Below are 18,790 nucleotides of genomic sequence, written 5' to 3'. Positions count from 1 at the left end.
CACTCTCACAGATCTTGGGAGACTGGACAGTCCTCGCTTACAGACAGCCCCCCAACCTGAAGCAAATACTCACCAGCAACTACACACCACACAACAAAAACACTAACCCAGGAACCTATCCTTGCAACAAAGCCCGTTGCCAATTCTGTCCACAAATCTATTCAGGGGACACCATCATAGGACCTAATCACATCAGCCACACTATCAAAGGCTCATTCGCATGCACATTTACCAATATATGCCATCATGTGCCAGCAATGCCCCTCTGCCATGTACATTGGCCAAACCGGACAGTCTCTACGCAAAAGAATAAATGGACACAAATCAGACATCAAGAATTATAACATTCAAAACCAGTCAGTGAACACTTCAATCTCCCTGGTCACTCGATTACAGACCTCAAAGTCACAATACTCCAACAAAAAAACATCAAAAACAGACTCTAACAAGAATTGGAATTAATTTGCAAACTGGACATCATTAAATTAGGCTTGAATAAAGACTGGGAGTGGATGGGTCATTATACAATGTAAAACCTATTTCCCCATGCTAATTTTCCCCTCTACTGTTACTCACACCTTCTTGTCAACTGTTGGAAATGGGCCATCCTGATTATCCCTACAAAAGTTTTAATAGCCCACCTTAACTGATTACTCTTGTTATAGTTAGTATGGCAACACCCGTTTTTTCATGTCCCCTGTGTATATATATCTTCCTATTGTATTTTCCACTGCATGCATCTGATGGAGTGGGGTTTAGCCCACAAAAGCTTATGCTCAAATAAATTTGTTAGTCTCTAAAGTGCCACAAGTACTCCTCGTTCTTTTTGCTGATACAGACTAACACTGCTACCACTCTGAAACCAATCATTTCAATGTAATATTATTTCTAACATCAACTTCCAGACACTATTGTTTGTTATGCCTTGTCTGTGAGATTGAAAAGTTCAGTTCCCTATTTACTCTTCTCTTTTATATCAGCTATTTTTTTCCCTCTGTACTATGTTCTGTCTTCTTTTGCTCGTGTCCATGTCCATGACCATATTTTGTTCTCTTGGCCAACCTTCCCTTTATCTTCTTCTCTCTTTTTGCCTTATGAGACTGTCATAGCTCACTATTTGCCTCCCTCTATTTTTTTCCCCATTCTCTCCAAAACCATCTGTTTACTATCTTTCCAACTTAATTAATCAAATACCTGTCCTTCAATCAATTCTCAGTACCACAGTCCCATCAGTCAACACCATATTACTTTCTGGGGAAGGTAATATAGAACCTATCACAGTTTTTTGAAGAAAAAAACTCCACTTCGCTCCCAAACATATGGAATTCAAAAAGCAGCCAGCAGGGGCACTGCTCTGAGAACAACAAAGTTGAGTGAGTGTTACTTGTCTCCATTTGATATATTTCTCCTATCACCAGCTTCTGTTACCATTGTCAAATTTTACAGTAACATTGTGCCCAGTCTGCCATTTCTATCAGTAACATTTTGTCCCTCCTCCTTTGAAAAAGTACCATTGACAGAATTAAAATTTTTAAAATACATTTGAGAACATACTCTGGTGCTCATGTTACTCTGACTCAGCTATTACTTTTTCTGATTACTCTAAACTCTTTTGATACTGTTCTTTTCATACCCCTTGTCAATAACTTATTACTATTGGATATTACAGTGTTGTCACTTAACAATAACAAATACAATTCAGGGAAAAAAGTGTCACTGCATATTTCATATAAGACTGGTCAACTCAGGTTATCCCTTTCAAGTTTTCATTACAGATGGTATAACCTGATAATATTTTCAAGCTCATTATTAGTAATGTCCTATGTTTCTACAGGCAAAAATTAAGCAAAGTTAAATAAAAGTGGGACTTAAAACACTTACTACCTTACTTGGCAAGAAGTTGTTTTGCTTAAATTGATTAAAAAGAATCTGTTCAAGATGCTCTGCAAAAGTAACAGCCAAGCTTTTCTAAGCTTTTTTAAGAAGTTAGCATTTCTGAGACTAATGATTCTCTCATAATCATTTCTCATTTCTCCAAATCTATAATAGCTGTGACCTTAATAAACAAGCAGGTAATTATGGAAGAAAAATTCAGTAGATTTTGAATCTACACATGGTATGGGTATATATAGCTTTTAGTTTTTAAATATTCTGCCTCATCATATCTTTTAATTTAAAGAAAAACATTTATCAAATAACGACATCCTCTTTCTTCTCTGTCAAGTGCTGTGCATATTAAACTGAAAGGAAACACAAATAAAAATAACACATTCCCCTCTACTATGAGTCAGCAAAAAAAAAATCTACTAAAGATTTATGGATATACAGGTAACTCTTTTGCTCATCCATGAATCATTTGAAGCCTAGAGATGTATTAGCTGAAGACTGGCACAGGAAGAAAATCTGAGCTACAGAAACACAGCCATCCCAAAGAAAAAAAAATAGTGTACAAATATATCAGCAAACTGTACACAAGGAATCCTCCCACTGGTATGCTGGCCCAGGCCTTAAATGTACTGCATTTTTACTAAAAAGAAGAACAGGAGTACTTGTGGCACCTTAGAGACTAACAAATTTATTAGAGCATAAGCTTTCATGGACTACAGCCCACTTCTTCGGATCCTTCTTCTTCAGTGGGCTGTAGTCCACGAAAGCTTATGCTCTAATAAATTTGTTAGTCTCTAAGGTGCCACAAGTACTCCTGTTCTTCTTTTTGCGGATACAGACTAACACGGCTGTTACTCTGAAACCTGCATTTTTACTGAAGGATGCTAGTCTCGATAGTTATGAAAATCCCACTTTATGGATATTTTAATATTCCTCACCTACTACCTCAAGGATAATAAGAGAAAATGGGACTATAATGCTACATTCAAAAATCAAAACACTATCACCACTTTGACCTCTGTTGAAAAGAAAATGTTAATTGCATGCAGTCCTAATAAAGTCAACAAAATAATCAAGAACAAAACATGCTGAATCAAAATTCACTGAAATGGGTCCTTGAAATTATTCCACTGAGCACAGAAGAAATCCTCAAAAAGCATCTCAACTCTGCTCACAATGTGGGGGGTTCGGGAGTAGATTTTGAAAGAGACATACATGGACATCTAGGTCCATTAATAGGAATGTAGGTACATTTATGTCCTTTAGTTTAAACTTGAGAATCTTGTAAAGCATAGGGATGGATAGAGTCAATAAACACTAACTGGACTGTAGATTTCCCCCCATAAATATCTATTGTTAAGAAAAAATAGGACTCATCACAGTCATAAGAGTTCTGTACATGGAAGAAGAGGCCCTTGTTGACTTAGCCCAATTGCTGATGCCTGCTAAAGAAAGGTTGTAAAAGAAGGCAGACAGGCCATTATTACAGTTTCCATACCTAAGCATCTGGTCTCAGTTCCACTCCAGAGTCCAGAAGAAAGACATTCCCTTACAGTAGAGCCAACTAGCATGAATCCGGAATCACAGGTAAATATAGCGGTAGATCCATATGTGATTTGAGTTCCAATCTTATTCCCATTGGGAGATACAGGAAGTTCTCCACAAGAAATAACTTTAAGGGAAAAAATACACATTTTGTATTGAGCATCGCACTAAAAACATTTAATACACATTTTTGACTGGTTAAAATAAACACCAGAGGGTAGTCTATTCTGATCTGTGGGGAAAATGGATACAGAAATCTGTGTGCAAAATAAAGAATATGTCATGAGGATTCTCACTCAACATTTGAAAAATATTTTAAAACCGGTTAGAAAATTGTAACGAACAAAAAATCATTGATATTTAATTATCTAGTTTTTGTGAATGAAATATAAACGTTTCTATGCTCACTTTGTTATTATTTTTGTAAAACAGTGCATTTGAGTTTCTTTGGACAGAGGATATATTATATAATTTGTATCTTGTACGTCATTGTACATCACATGCCCTAGCATTTATAAAACACAGAGTTTTAATATTGGATGAATTATGTTCAGTAAGTCCATTATTTTAGTCACAATCCAGAGAATTTTCTGATTTAGAAGAAGACAATGTTTTCTCTTTAAAAAATTTTAATAAATGGAAATAGTGCAATTAGGAAAATTAACTTTAGTGCTACTCTGAAAAACTTTAGGTGTACAGTTAGATGAATGAGGCCTTAGCATAATACGGAAGGATTGGATTTTGTTATACATAGCACTTCAAAGTGATAATGAATTAATACTTTCTCCCTGGAAGAGTCAAAGCAGGATTTACATACAATATTTCAACACAGAGAGCCTAAATTGTTTTAAAAGAACTCCCATTTTGGAGGGGGGAACTCCAAATTAAGTCTGGAATTTCCAAGAAGATGAAAATAATTTTTAATTATGAAATATCTAATTTATTAAATATCTTAAACTGTATTTTGGAGTCCTTTGTCTATTAATAGTTGTAGTTGTGTTCTCTCATAAATAGGGATTATTATAAATATTGTATATGAGCTTATCTGTACATTTTGTTAGGGGTTTTATATGTATATGCACCCATAAACACTAATTTTGAACCACTTTCCAGAAGAATGGTAGTTATTTGGTTCTTTAGAGGGGAAAACAATGAAATACTGGTTGTGTAGTCCTCAGATAATGATACAAGTCCAAACCTTTCAAACATGGGGGCATAATGCTCCTTTATAAAAGTGGCCTGATTCTCATAAGTGCCTATATTTAGCCACACAAGATTACATATTTTAGCCTTCTTTTTTTAAAGTACCTGTCTCCATTATACTTTATATTCACTACTTCTCTCTCTTAAAGCCCATGCAGCCAGGTGGTGCTATTAGGATACCAGCTTGTGGTGAAGATGATGCAGATCCTCACCAACCCAAGCAAGCTCCTAAAGAAAAGTCCCTCCCTACTTCTCTGCTGTCTCAAGTGAGTGTGAAAGCTGTACCATGTTCCTAGTGCACCTAGTCAGAGTTCTTGATCTTTAGGGGGTGGCTTGTACCACTACTGGCTCTAGGAGAGAACAGTCCCTATACTTCACTAGGACAGAAAGCTATTGTGTCTGATCCTTGCACGGGGTATGCAGGGTAGGGTGGAGAGAAACCTTGTGCTCTGTTCATCCCCCTCTGTGTACCTGTACTAGTGACAGACACCTCAAGAGGACAATTGGGTGTGCACATCCCTATTACCATAAATGTAATCATCTTGATTTTCATTAACAATAGTATATATTACTTTACAAAGATTGGCCTTGGGCCTATCCAGGGAATTCTGTCACAGGACGGGTTCTGCTATTCCACTAAACTGGGGGAAAATATTTTTCTATGTGCCACCTACAAGGAAGGTTTACACACAATGTATACTCACTTTGGCAGTAAGGCCTCTCGTTTCTCCAACTCCATGTTCCATTAGCAAGACACTCAATGGATGCTGGTCCCAAACCATAATAGCCTGGATCGCAGCTAAAAACAACTTTTGTTTTGTACTCATAATGTGAGCCATTCACTATTCGCCATCTCCCATGTTCCAAAGTAAAGGAATTGATGCTTGGACATGTAACAACTTACAAAACAAAACAAATCAACAAAAAAATCCCTATGAGACCAGTATTTGTGGCTCAGGAAGTACAAATTAACAAGAATATGAAATAATGAATATTTGTTCCTATGAATTCAGTGTCAAATTTTAACCATAACAGCTTCCTATTTGGAGTCTGTGTCTGATTTCATAATCTGCATAGGGCTGAGCTGTAATCCTTATGTATGTGGTCATTAGCACATTGGATCTTTCTTGGCAAAAGGAACTTTTGCCCCATCTCTGGATCCTACGTTCTTTCTCCCCACAACAAATGAGAGTACCCCACCACCTTCCTAACCTCCTGTCATCCCAAGGCCCAGCATGGTGAGGGAGCACCATAGTTATTCCATGCTCTGCAGGGTTTTGCACACTAGATCCCCAAGACTCACAAGAAGCCTTCTCTTGCTGCTGATCCCCTTTTCCTGAGGGACAAAGAGATATCAGGAAAGGTTCTTAAATTTACCTTGCTGGGTACGTGTTTGTGTCTCTAGAGGCACCCATCTTTTCCCCTTTCCAAAACTCCATAGGATGGGGAATGATCCACATCTGGATGGACCCCTCGCCTTTCCTAGGCTGAGATTTCTGCTTCAGCATGGTGGCCCATTTGGATTTTCATAGCTAATTTATAGCCAGAGAAGTATCCACATGTCCCTGGGGAATTGCATGTGCATTTCCTCCTCAGTGTCCTCTCCTGGAATCTAGGTGATGTGGGGTCATTAGCACGGGGTGGGGGGTTGCAATCTGTATTGGTGCTACACAGCTGTCCCTGAGGTCCAGGCAGAAAGTGATTAGGAGAGTCTAAGATCTCCTTAAGACTCCGTGGCCTTAGATTCTGACTTGGCCAGGGGGCTCCTGCCAGCTTCTGAAGCAGGAATGCCAAGGACTTGAAACTGAGTTATTAACTTTAATGTATTCTATAATGCATTTATTTTCCAACTGTCACAGCAGTTTGCACAATATATATATATATATATATATATATATATATATATATATATGATCATATATGATCATATGATCATATATATATGATCAAAACAAGTTTAGTGTACTCAAATGACTCACTGTATTAATTAGCCAAAAACAGAACTCTTAAATAATTTGAAACAGAGCTCCTTTTGATTAATGAAAATAAAATACAGGAATGTTCTTAGAGAGGATTTCTCAATGCTACATACCTACACAACGAGGTGTTTTATTGTGATTGCTCCATGTACCATCTGGCTGGCAGACTGCAGTAGTAAGCTCCTTGGATGATAGTCTATACCCATCATTGCAAAAGTAAGTAACGCGGGTGCCAACCAAGTAATCTGTAGTTAAGATTCCACCATTTAATGGAGCTTTAGGAATTCCACAAGATATTGCTGAATTAAAAGAAACACAAACATGTTATTTACCATTTTGTGATAAGTAATATCTTGTCTCAAATGCTTTAAGTATCATGCCACAACATTAATATACTTGTGAGGAGGGATTAGTAATTTATTAGTGTATATTTTAAGACCACACAGACTTCATGGGTTCTAAATTTTCAAAGGAACTAAACCTTGGGAGGTTTATGGCTCATTAATCTGTCCTTTTAAAGGTATCTGGGGTTGGGGAGGAAATGAGAGTTATAGTTCAGTAACCCTCTAGCTATCCTTTCAGATTGCAGAGAATGATGAATGATGATGCAGTATGGAAGAGAAGAATAACAGGAGCAGCACGATCCTATGGATAGGATACTAGACTGAGACTCTAGAGAGCTGGTTCTTTTCCTGGCTTTCCCACTGATGTGCCGTGTGACCTTGAGCAAGACACTTATAGTAAACCAGAGGTCCCCAAACTGTGGGATGCACCCCCCTAGAAGGGAATGGAGGAAAGTTCAGGGGCGCAGCTGGGGCCGGGGAAAGAGCGCCACACACCAGCTCTGTTCCTGGCCTTGGCCCTGGCTGCTGGCCCCAGCCTCGGCCCCTTTACCCCTGTCCACGTCTCCCCCCCCCCCCCCAGAGCCGAAGCCCTGCTCCCAGTCCCGGCATGGGGGAGTGGGGGGTGGAAAGGGATAAGGGGGGGCATGAAGTAAAATCTTGGGGAACACTGCAGTAAACTTTCTATATTTCAGTTTCTTCACTTGTAAAATTGGAATAACAATGCTTTCTCATTTTTTGTAAGATACTTTAAAATCAACAGATGAAAAGAATTGTATAAATGTGAAGTATTGTTATTTTTAAAAAGCAAGGTGGGGGGCAGAGAAGAACAGATAGCACACAATGCTGTTTCTTTTGCTAAGAAACCAATTCTGAATCTCTTCTTCACTTTAGCAGCCTCTGTGTGGCAGGGACTTTAAATTCAGGTGTTAATATACTTTTATTAGTCCTTTTTTCCCATTTGTCGTTTCAGATTTCTTTATATAACTTGCATCCTTCGTATACGATTTGTCTGGCTTCATAAGTCATGTATAGTTGATGACATGATTTATACAGCCTAGCATCTAATCTCTGTCTGAGATTTGATCATTACAAGGATCATAAATGAGTTGTAAGACTATCTTTATTGGATGAAAATATTACATATATAAATTACATATATATAAATAAAACAAAAGTATGGGCCATCAAAATGGTATCATCCGGGTTGAGTATTGCAAAAACCATTAGATCCATTCCTGGTTTTGTAACTAGCATTTGCTGCATGGGGAAAAATGCCATACTAGATTAATTACAGGCACCAGCAATCTGCTTGAGTGAGCTCTTTAACTAATCCTGTTTTCTCCTTTGTACAATAGTGTCTTAAAGGTGAAAGACTCCCTCAGTTTGTTGAAGAAGCATGTTTCTACCTAGCATATTTAGTCATTTCACTGTATACAGTATATGAGATCAGTCATAAAGAAAATTCTGTATCTCTTAACGACTCTGTTAACAGGAGCAGACCAAACTGACATAAGTGGATTATACTAAATGCTGAATCTTAAGGTAAAAAGATAGCGGGGACCCAGAAGAGCAAAACTAGAGATCAAAATAGAGAATCAGAGAGATCTGATAAGAGAGGGCTTCGGAGCAGAAAAGAGGAGGAGAGAAAAAGCATACAGAGTGCAAAGAGAAGATAGCAGAAATTACCAAGCCACAGCCATTCAGAGTAAAGATGTACATTTGTAGCGCTAAGCTTTGAGGTGCTGATATTTTAATATTTTAATGTGTTATTTCAAGTATTCAATATGAAACATTAAATTAGGAAATATTTTACTTAACGTGTATATTTTCTGATTAAAACACTATTTTCTAAAGAAAATATTTTCTTTACATTCAACATTTATTTAGAAACCCTGCATACTATCTATGCATGCTTTCTTTCCACAGAAAACACTGTAAATTAGAGCAGTGATAGGAATAACATTATGAGTAAACAAAGATCCACGTGCAATATGAGACCCATTAAAGTCATATCTGGTCTATCACTTTCCAAGCATTCAGTGAACATAAATCTTGTATGTGTAAAAATGGAAATTTTTGTCCATGAGAAAAAAACACATTACTATAACTACCTTTGAGTCTCAAGAGGCTAATTCCTGTCTTTCTGAGTTTTAATAAAGTGTCACACACAAACCTGATGTTGATGTAGTAGTTTCCCCTTGAAATAACCCCATCAATTTAACACACAACGTTACTGATAGAAGTGTACTTACTGAAACTGGTGACAGACTTGAAATGGCAGATGTTTCACTGCATCTAAATAATGCTGCTCATCTTGTAAAATGTACGTTACCATTTTGATGAATACACCATTACTGTAGAATAATTTTCAAATAGGAATACCTGAAGTTTTCTGAAGTGCTTCTTACCATAGCATCTAAGCATTCAATGAGGTGAATAGGATCTGCATGATAATGTCCATAGTGGACATTAGTTTCCTTTTACCCTTTCCAAGTTCCAGGAAGTGGTGGTAGTTTTTTTTTGTTTATTTGTATGAACAGTAGCTATCGTGGAATAATTTAGGGGAAAAAAAGTAGGTAGTGTAGCTAGCTCCACAATTGTTGAAACTTTGGCTTAGACTAATATACTCTAAAGGATCATTCAACAATCAATCCCTCTTGATTGAGACTTGTTTATCTCTGGCTTCCATGTGCTGTGTCTTGGGATTTGTTAGCTGTATTGTCTCAGAGGGGGAATAACTGTACTGTCAGATCATGGATAGAGAGGATGTCTGGGAAGCTATCTATTGGTGATTCTGAAGAGCCATACCAAAGTCTTGAACTGGCACTAAAACTGAGAGCCAGTGAGTGCGGTGTTTAGAGAAGAGGGGTGATGCTGCTCAGAGCCAGTGAGTGCGGTGTTTAGAGAAGAGGGGTGATGCTGCTCAGAGCTCTGCAAGGGACTGTGCTTCCTGGTGCATAATTCCTTCCGGAGTTGCTCCAGGAGCAGTGCAGCTTTGTTTTCACCCCCACAGTTGAAGGCTGTAGCTAGGTGGCACAATCGGGCCCTAAAAGTGGTACTTTTAGAATGATGGTAATCCTTTACTGGTCAGTGCTGATCAATCCCGTGTTGTCACAATTTCAGAAACAGTAGTGTTCTTCCAAGAGTGACTGATTTCTCAGATGTGATGACTACTGGTGTAAAAATAGTTTAGGATGTTCAAAATACTTGACTTGACTCTCAGACATTAAAACTTCCTTACGTTTGGTGATTTCTTATTATTTCAAACACATATGCTACAATAAAACCTCACTAATTTGCACTAATGACTGGAAGACCCATTGTGGCTTGTATTTTGAGAATCAGTAAATAAAAAAAAAACATGATCAAACAAGCAAACCTCATTGCAAACTATGGACTTTGTAAATGCTGATCTTAACAATATGGAGGAATCAGTGTAATAAGACACTTCTTTCCATGCAGGTGCTAAACACTTCATCTCCAAAGGAATCTCAGATGATTTTGGAAGGGGAAAATATGAGAAAAAAATAGAAACTAAATCTCCCATATGACAATGCACAGAGCTGTCACTAGGCTAGGCCTCCCTTACATTCCTGAGAAGAATAAACCTCTAAGAAACACCCAGGTAGACCTTCACACCAAAAAATAAAATTTCCTTGGTAGTGAAGGCAAAATTATTTTCCAGTTGCACCATATTATATCTATTTAGCTATATATCTGGCCCCATTCACTATTGTATCTGAGTTCCTCATAATCTTTTATGTATTTATCTTCACAACACTTCTGTGACTTAGGGAAGTACTACTATCCTCATTTTACAGATGAGGAACTGAGAATAATTTGCCAAGATAATACAGGAAGTCTGTGGCAGAACAAGAAATTGAACCTAGGTCTTCTGAGTCCTTGGTCAATGCCCTAACCAGTTGCTGGTGTTCAATTTGTACTATAAACAGACTTGCAGCTTCTTCATCTTTTTTGTGGGGAGGGGCGAGGGGAGAGGGCCTTGTGTGAAGCAGACTAGTTTTGTAAAGTAATTTTGTAAGGCAAATAGAGAAAGATACTAAAATAAATGTGACTGCTTCATTGCTTTCCTTTCTTCAGAGGAAATGAAAATCAATTCAATCATACAGAATCATTTTCATTTTGATCCATCATGAGAAAGCAATATAACCAATTAAGCAATGTTGATTCATTAATACCACTTTAACTTATTAAGATAATTAAACTAGATTTTATTAATGTATTTTTAAAGAATTAAAAAACCATGTTTCACATGGTTATATAAATAGCATTCCTAGACATTCTGGACTTGGCTGTCCTCTCAATTTAATCTCATTTACAACATAAACTGTGAACACAAAAATTGTGTTATACTTGATAATTTTATAATAATTTTCATCCTTGAATCTCAGAGTGCTTTCAAAAATGGACATGCATAGTTACAACTAATTTACAATTAAGATAAAAGGGAAAAAACCCACTAACTTGGTCTTAACGTAGCCCCCATCATTGTTGAATCTAAGCACCAATCAGCACAATGATAAATCAAATCCTCACATTTCTGGCTAGTGAAGTCCAGTGGAGTAGCAGTGAGTCCTTTGCTGATGTAGACTGTAAGGCTAAGTAATAGTTGTTTTAATGGAAGCATCTGTTTGGCTTCTGCACAGAAAGCTGTCTCATCACACTGACAATCTATCCAACTATTAACCAGGGTCTAGTCTTCCATTTTTGTTCAGGTTTATGGAAAAGGGCAAGCTGACTTAGATTTCATCCTGAAAAGACTGAGGTGATCATGAAGGGTCAGAGAAAGAACAAAAAATGTTGTTGGAGGTTATCTCTGTCTCTCATTAAGATTGTTCTGCCATCATTTGTAAGTTAAGGTCAGGTTTGCTATTTGCTTTTAGATCACCAAAAAGCAGAAGTGAGCAAAACTGCTTTTCTCCATCTGGCCAGGATATTGTGAATTTTTCTTAAGAATGCAAACCTTGCTGTCATGATCTGTGCTTTTGTCATGTACGTGGGGTTCCATCTTGAACATGTAGCTTCCCTATGGAGAACAACCAGAGACTGGCAGAAGGGACTGCAGTTTAACATGGACTGCACATACAGAACCAATACCAACATCCAGGCCTCTTTCTCATCAACTTAAGTACAATTAGATCTGACAAGTGGTTAGACAACTAAATCAAAAATACATATAAACTCAAAAGTACAATAGGACCAGCCCTGAATGGAGAATTTGCTCGTAAGTTTAAGATAATGAAAAACTTGTATTTATATTCCTCTTTTATTTATAACTCTTGGCACTTAAGTGGATTTTATGTGGTTTTCCTTTCTGCTGGAACCATTAGTTGCAAGCTAGAATTAAGAGTAGAACATTATTTTCTGCACTAACTAAATACAGGAATATGTGCATTGGTCTTTTACTTTCACTAAATTAATGTTATTTTTGAAGAAAAAGAAATCTCCTGTAAATTATTTTGCTACCACTATCAAAATTATCAGACATTTCTTTGGCATCTGGGATGCAATCAGACAATCTGTCCAACTGCTCATGTGCAGTTGTGTTATCTGGAATAAATGTACTACACTTTACAAAAGATATGAATAGTTCAAATATTATATTTTTTCATATTCCGTAAAAAGAGGATTCAACTCCTGTAAACCAGAAACAACCTTATATTCAAACAATTATAGAAATAGATACTAATATTTGTCATACATTGCTGCACCCCAGGTATTTGTTCATACAGTATAAAGGTTTTTCAGTATTCTGCCTGTCAAATATGCTGTCCATCTGAGAAAAATATGCATTGCTACAGCATAGTACAACAAACAGTGTAATTTTAACAGTGAAGTCAATAAATCCTGTAAATTCTTTTTTCTTTTATGGTTTTGCATCTTTGGCATACCAGTCACTGCAGACATGACAAAGTATTACATTGAGAAGTTAGGGGTTTCTGCTAGATATTCTTTTATGTCATTTGCTTTGTTTGCTCAACACATTTTCTCTAGATTTCAGCCCCAAGGCACCGTGCCCAACACCAGCACAAGAAATTATGCAAATTAACAATAATATTGATTTGTCTGTGCAAAGCAACATTTATCAGTGAGATAAATAGCTAAATAAATAAATAAAGCTAAACATAAAGCAATGTTGGTATAAAGTGTCTAACATTCAAGAAATGTAATCAATAACCGACTGAAAAAAAACTATTTAAGAAAAAAAAAAAAACCTCCAAAGAAGTTGAGGATCTATGTTTTCTTGTAAACACACAAATTTTTACACTTGAAGCAAGATAATAATTGTATTCCAAAAGGCCATGGTAGTCCTGCTTGCTCTTTCAAAGCTTTATTATTATGGGTTTTAGTAAATTGTAGGAATCTTTACTGATTTATACAGGATGCAGAGGATTTGTGTCACTAAAAATTGGGCCAGGCACTCAGACAATCATTTCACATTGTGATTTCTGTAGTGTACTTTACAAATGCACATCATTTATTTGCCTGAAGTTTATAATAAGCTTAATGTCTAAGACAGGATTCGTCTGGTTCTCTTCAAGCCAGAGGAAGGATGTTTTCATACTGGCTTCAAAGCAGGGATTCAGTTAATTGCTTCACTTTTCAGTTTGAGGTAGGGCTAATTTTTTAATCCATTGCTGCTACACTGGGTCTTTTCTATCAAGTGGACATATTTTAATTATAAACACGGTACAAAAATAAAGAAAAAATGTTTACTCTAATGTTAACAATTGTTTGTCTGGATTCCGCAACATATGACACATTATGAAGTGACGTGGAGAATAGGGTGGCATTATCTATTTAGAACATTGGACCCAGAGCTATTTTTTCACAGACAAGTGAAGATTAAGGACATTGAGAACTATATCCCTCTTTACCTAGTATCATAGTGTGTCACATTCTTCACAAAAACACTACTGAAAGGACTACTAAGACTACTGGGACACATTTAATTACCCACAAAACAAAATGCTAAAGTAATGTCTCAACTATTGCACACCTACAAAATGAAGGTGAGTCTAGAGAAGACAAATTTAAATCATCTGTTGTGCATTGATTTTGTGGAAAGTAAAAATATGTGAGTAGATGTGGACAGAATATTGGTAACAATGGAAGAGGGTAACAAAGAACCACAATAAAGAATTGTGAAACTGTTCTGGAGATTTGGATTCATATGCCACTTGTGTCAGAAGTGATGTGTTTGGCTGCATAATCCCGATTCTCAGTAGATGTTTACACAAACAAGTTGTTGTTATAATTTGTCACAATTTGACTTGAATGACAATCTCCACTCAAGAGCTGATTAGAATTAATGTGGAACAGGAGGTATGTAGCAGCGTACAATGAAGCTGCATGAGCTGCATTGCCTTAAACAGGATAGCATGAGGGTGACTTTCTGTTCTGGCTCCTGCACTGGTATTCAAGAAGGGCTGTGCATAGAAGGGCTCCCAGTCCACTTTCTGTCTGTGTGCACTTACTGATCTTCATTGTAGTTCCTAAATTTGGATGAATACAAGAACTGAGTGAGACTAGCTCTGCTAGGCACCCTATAAATGGAAGAGAAGGTAGGGCAAGAGACAGGGCCATGAACTTATCATCCATCCTCACGAACCATCATAGCTGGCTGTCCGTGCAGGTAGGCACATGCTGCACATCCTTAAGAGGATAGCAGGACTGTCTGTACTCTTTCTGAGTGCCAGAGAGCTCTGAAAAAACATGATCCATTAGGCAGAGAAGCTGCAGCTACTGTTGTTAGGGTAGTGCTGCTACTCCATAGAACAGTGTGAAATGCATAATCTTGCTCCAAGTAAATACCAATTATTAAAGAACATTAGAGAAGTTTATTGACTGTGTTTGTTATCTATGGGCCATTAGTGCCAGGAGTTACAAATTCACGAGAGTAAATGGGATCAGCCCTATACCAGCAAGGGTTCACCCCTAGTTGAGGGCATGTGGTGATGTCCAGGAATTGCACTAAATCAGCTCATCTTCTTGGTGCTCTGGCCAAAGCCTAACCAGCAACAACTACCTTTAGGGCAGCATGGGCAGGATGTAAACTCTCTGATAGAGTGTGAGTTACAGGACATAACACTGCTGCAACCACCTTCTACAAACAGGGACATGATGGAAGCAGATATAACCAAGGGGCAAATCAAGTCCATAATTTGAATTATAGTTAACCTTCATTAAATACTTAGTTATAATTAATTGGTATGTAATTAACATAAACATCTTATTAAATTTTAGAATACATCACCAGTGGGTGCAATGAATGAATACCAAGCAATTAATAAATATTTTTTTCAACTAGTTCTTTACAACTAGTTACCAATTATGCAACAACGCCCATTAATAAACTATTTAAAACATATAGTTACTAAAATCAACTAGTATTTCCATTTAATAGATTTAACTATTTTCTTAACACAAAGTTACTTATTTGAGATATGTAGTTAAAAATCTGATCAAGATCCATGACTAGCTCTCATGAAGATACTCCTCATACATTTTTAGCCTCTGACACTCAGGAAGGTTAAAAGAATATAACACTGCACATGTAACACCTGCACTTCATTTCTGAGCACTTGAACATTTGGAAAACATTCATGCTTTTAATATTTTAATAGACAGTGAGCAATCACAGCTTTTGACATGGTGTTTTGCATAATACAGACACAGAACTCTTCTGTTTAAAAAAAATTCAGTTGAAAGGTTTAGCTCCCCAAAACTACTTGTGGAAAATTAACATGAAACAAACTTGAATTTCACTTCTCTCCATAGATCAGCAGGAACATAGTGTTTGCATACATATAAGCAGCTAAAGTATTTGGTTGGCACATCCCTAATGAAGGTCTGCCGCTTCTGTACTTGTGTGATTAATAAGGTCTGAGAACCTTGCATGAATAGTAAAATAGAATTATTATTTTGTCCAAGTTTATACAACAGAATAATATGAATTCCTTGTTTTTAAAGAAAACAAAGCGTAGACAGCACATTTCATGTTTCATGAATATTCCTAATAGTTTACTATACAATAAGATATATGTTACTGACACAATAGCATTCTTCTTAAGAACATATATGTTGTAAACCAAACTGTTAACCACACAGTCATTTCCATTTCATTATTAAGGAATCATACTGTACCTTGGCATGCAATTCCAAAGACAAGAGATGCTAAATATAATGTTAATTTGAAGAGTTCTGTCCCAAATGATTAAGTTTAAAAATCAATCTGAGGCTCAAAATATTAAGGTAGACATCAAAATCATCAGATAGTTTTATTTAAAAAAAAAAAACATTTACTTTTCATTAGAAATCTCATGTATTCTAGTACTTTCGGGTTCGTTATAGTTGGTGGATCATGAATAAATATGGAATAGTTATTTGGCCCTTCTAATATTAATCCTAATAGAAACATATAACACTGAGAAATGTAGAAATGAAAAACAAACCAACAATATAAATTGAGAGAACTTTTCTGACCATCCAAAAATAAATAAATAAATAAATACATGCATAAATATATGCATGCATACATACATAAAGTTGGCTTCAGTTTTAAGTGAAGATTCAGGTGAGATTACATTTTATCTAGGTCAGTTTGCTCACAACCACACAAAATGTGATACGAAATGACTTCCGAAGTCATATAATCAATAGTTGCTAACCTTAGTAGATTCTGTTACATTATTTGATTTATTAGTTTTGTTTGTAGGGCTGTATTGGCAGGAAGATTTTGGTTCCCATGAATGAAAAGTAAACAAATTTATTTTATTTATTTTAAATCAGAAAAACTGATGGCCTAAATCAGAAGAGGAGAAAATAGTCTGCTAAAATATGTCACTTAATCTGTGATTAAACATATTTACCTTGACAAGCTGGGACTGGTGCATCCCATGCATGATATCCATATGGAGATTTCCTGCATACAGCAGTACTTTTCCCAACAAGCCTAAATCCTCGATCACAAGCCCAGCGAACCATACTGTTGAGCTGTCCACCTGTCTGACTGACAATGAATCCATGTGGAGGGGACTCAGGAGTACTACAATAAAGAGCTTTGGGAAAAACAAAAAACAAAACAATGTTTCCCCCTCTGTTAATGTTTGGTAGCCAAATCTGAGGGTTTTATTCAGTTTCCACACTAATGCTACCTGAATTCTTTGAGAACTTGCCTGTGTAAGGACTGAGAAAAGACATTAAGATAGTGATTCTGGCACCCTTATCTAGATTCAGTAGTGCGTTATTCAGAAAGTAAAAGTGGTGGAATAAGGCCTAATAAGGACTTCAGGATTTGGTTCCCAGATGGCAAATGTGAAATCAAGACACATCAGCACAACTATTATTATAACAACTTCTCTGTTGAACAAAGTACAACATAGTATTTTTGTTCCTTGATAGCTTAAAGAAACTAAATTGCTACTATGAAAAATGCCTTTAATAAATCAAAACCAACAAGTGTATCGGCTAAGGATTTTCTTTTTCAGATTATTGTATTTTTTTTTGTTCACAACAAAAATTATTTCTACAAATGTCAACCATGTATGAACTAAAAGTGAATTGTTAAAAATTACAGTACCACAATCTTTATTGTACTTCTGAGTGCCCCAATTAACCTGCATCAGTTACTTTGCAGCTGCATTTTTCTCTCTTTGAAATTCCCCAGAAATCCTAGAGGACATGCAAAATGTTGAAGATAGGGAAAGCATCTCTACAGATCTTTATAAGTGTGAGTGGAGATAATAAGGTTAGAAATAAAGTTTTAATAATCTGATAGGATGTTGGCCCAGATTCTTAAATATATTTAGGTGGTTAACTTCCAGTGGGAGTTATATATCATTCTTATACATTTTTCATTTGCTTGGTTTACCTTATGAGAGGAGACTCAAAGAGCTTAGCTTGTTTGTTGAGGGGAGATATAATTGCTCTCTATAAATACAGCAGAGGGATTAATACCAGGCAGGGAGATGAGTTGACTATGTGGACACAAGAACAAACACTGGTCATCAAGTTTAGGCTTGAAATTAGACAAAGCTTTCTAACCATCAAAGGAGTGAAATTCTGGAACAGCCTTCCAAGGGGAGCAGTGGAGGCAACAAACCTAACTGGCTTGAAGACTGAGCTTGTTTTGTTTGGGGGACCGTGTGCTGAGCATAGCAGACTGTTAGGAAAGGTCAAGAGCTTCTTAACGATGCTTTGATCCCTATGACCTTTAGCACCCAACAACCCTTAACCTGAGGGCTGGCTACTCAAGAAGACTAAGCCCACTCCTAAGCAACCAGAGGAGCTAGAGTACAGTAGCAGCTAACAAGAGTTTTCCGAGGGAGTTTAGAGGGGAAATATGCGGGATGGGGACTAAATACACTTAACATACTTTAAACTTAAGGCAATAAACACCCCTCTCTCAATAAAAAACCAGTACAACAGAGGAAAGAGCTTCAGGACTAAAATGAGAATGCAGGCAGAAGTCCAGCAACAGAGTGGGGGCTATCCAATTTATTGCATTCAATGCAGCATGTATGATTACCTACCCTATGGGCATGTGGTGTATGTGTGCATTTGGTGCCAGGACTCCTGGACCTGAAAGACTGTGTACAGGCTTTGGAGACCAGAGTGGCTGAACTGGAGGAACTAAGGGAGACAGAGGTACATGGAGGAGATTTTACAGGACACAGTAGAACAGTCCCAACCTCAGTCTCACAGCCTCTGTGCTATAGAGGAGGATGAAAATCTCAGGGACGGAATACATCAAACTGGGTTCAACTAATTTGATACTTACTTATCAGAAAGTGGTAGCAATAGTTACCA

General features: G+C 36.9%; 1 protein-coding gene across 4 annotated transcripts in view; it reads right to left on the bottom strand.

Annotated features, from left to right (window-relative positions):
• The window catches only part of CSMD3 (CUB and Sushi multiple domains 3), a 1,152,075-nt gene that overhangs the window by 122,688 nt on the left and 1,010,597 nt on the right, over window positions 1-18,790 (bottom strand). For 3 of the 4 annotated variants that reach the window (XM_054020295.1, XM_054020294.1, XM_054020297.1), the window contains 4 exons: window positions 16,852-17,040; window positions 6,728-6,913; window positions 5,340-5,534; window positions 3,386-3,559 (listed from right to left, as the gene is read on the bottom strand). In XM_054020295.1, the coding sequence (XP_053876270.1) occupies window positions 3,386-3,559; window positions 5,340-5,534; window positions 6,728-6,913; window positions 16,852-17,040 (744 nt within the window). The remainder of the gene's footprint in view (window positions 1-3,385; window positions 3,560-5,339; window positions 5,535-6,727; window positions 6,914-16,851; window positions 17,041-18,790) is intronic. The other variant, XM_054020296.1, reaches the window with a different exon arrangement.

This window comes from Malaclemys terrapin, chromosome 2 (assembly GCF_027887155.1).
Source record: "Malaclemys terrapin pileata isolate rMalTer1 chromosome 2, rMalTer1.hap1, whole genome shotgun sequence".
Classification (NCBI taxonomy): domain Eukaryota; kingdom Metazoa; phylum Chordata; order Testudines; family Emydidae; genus Malaclemys; species Malaclemys terrapin.
Note: the sequence above shows the minus strand (reverse complement) of the source record. Positions and strands in the feature narration are given on the sequence as shown.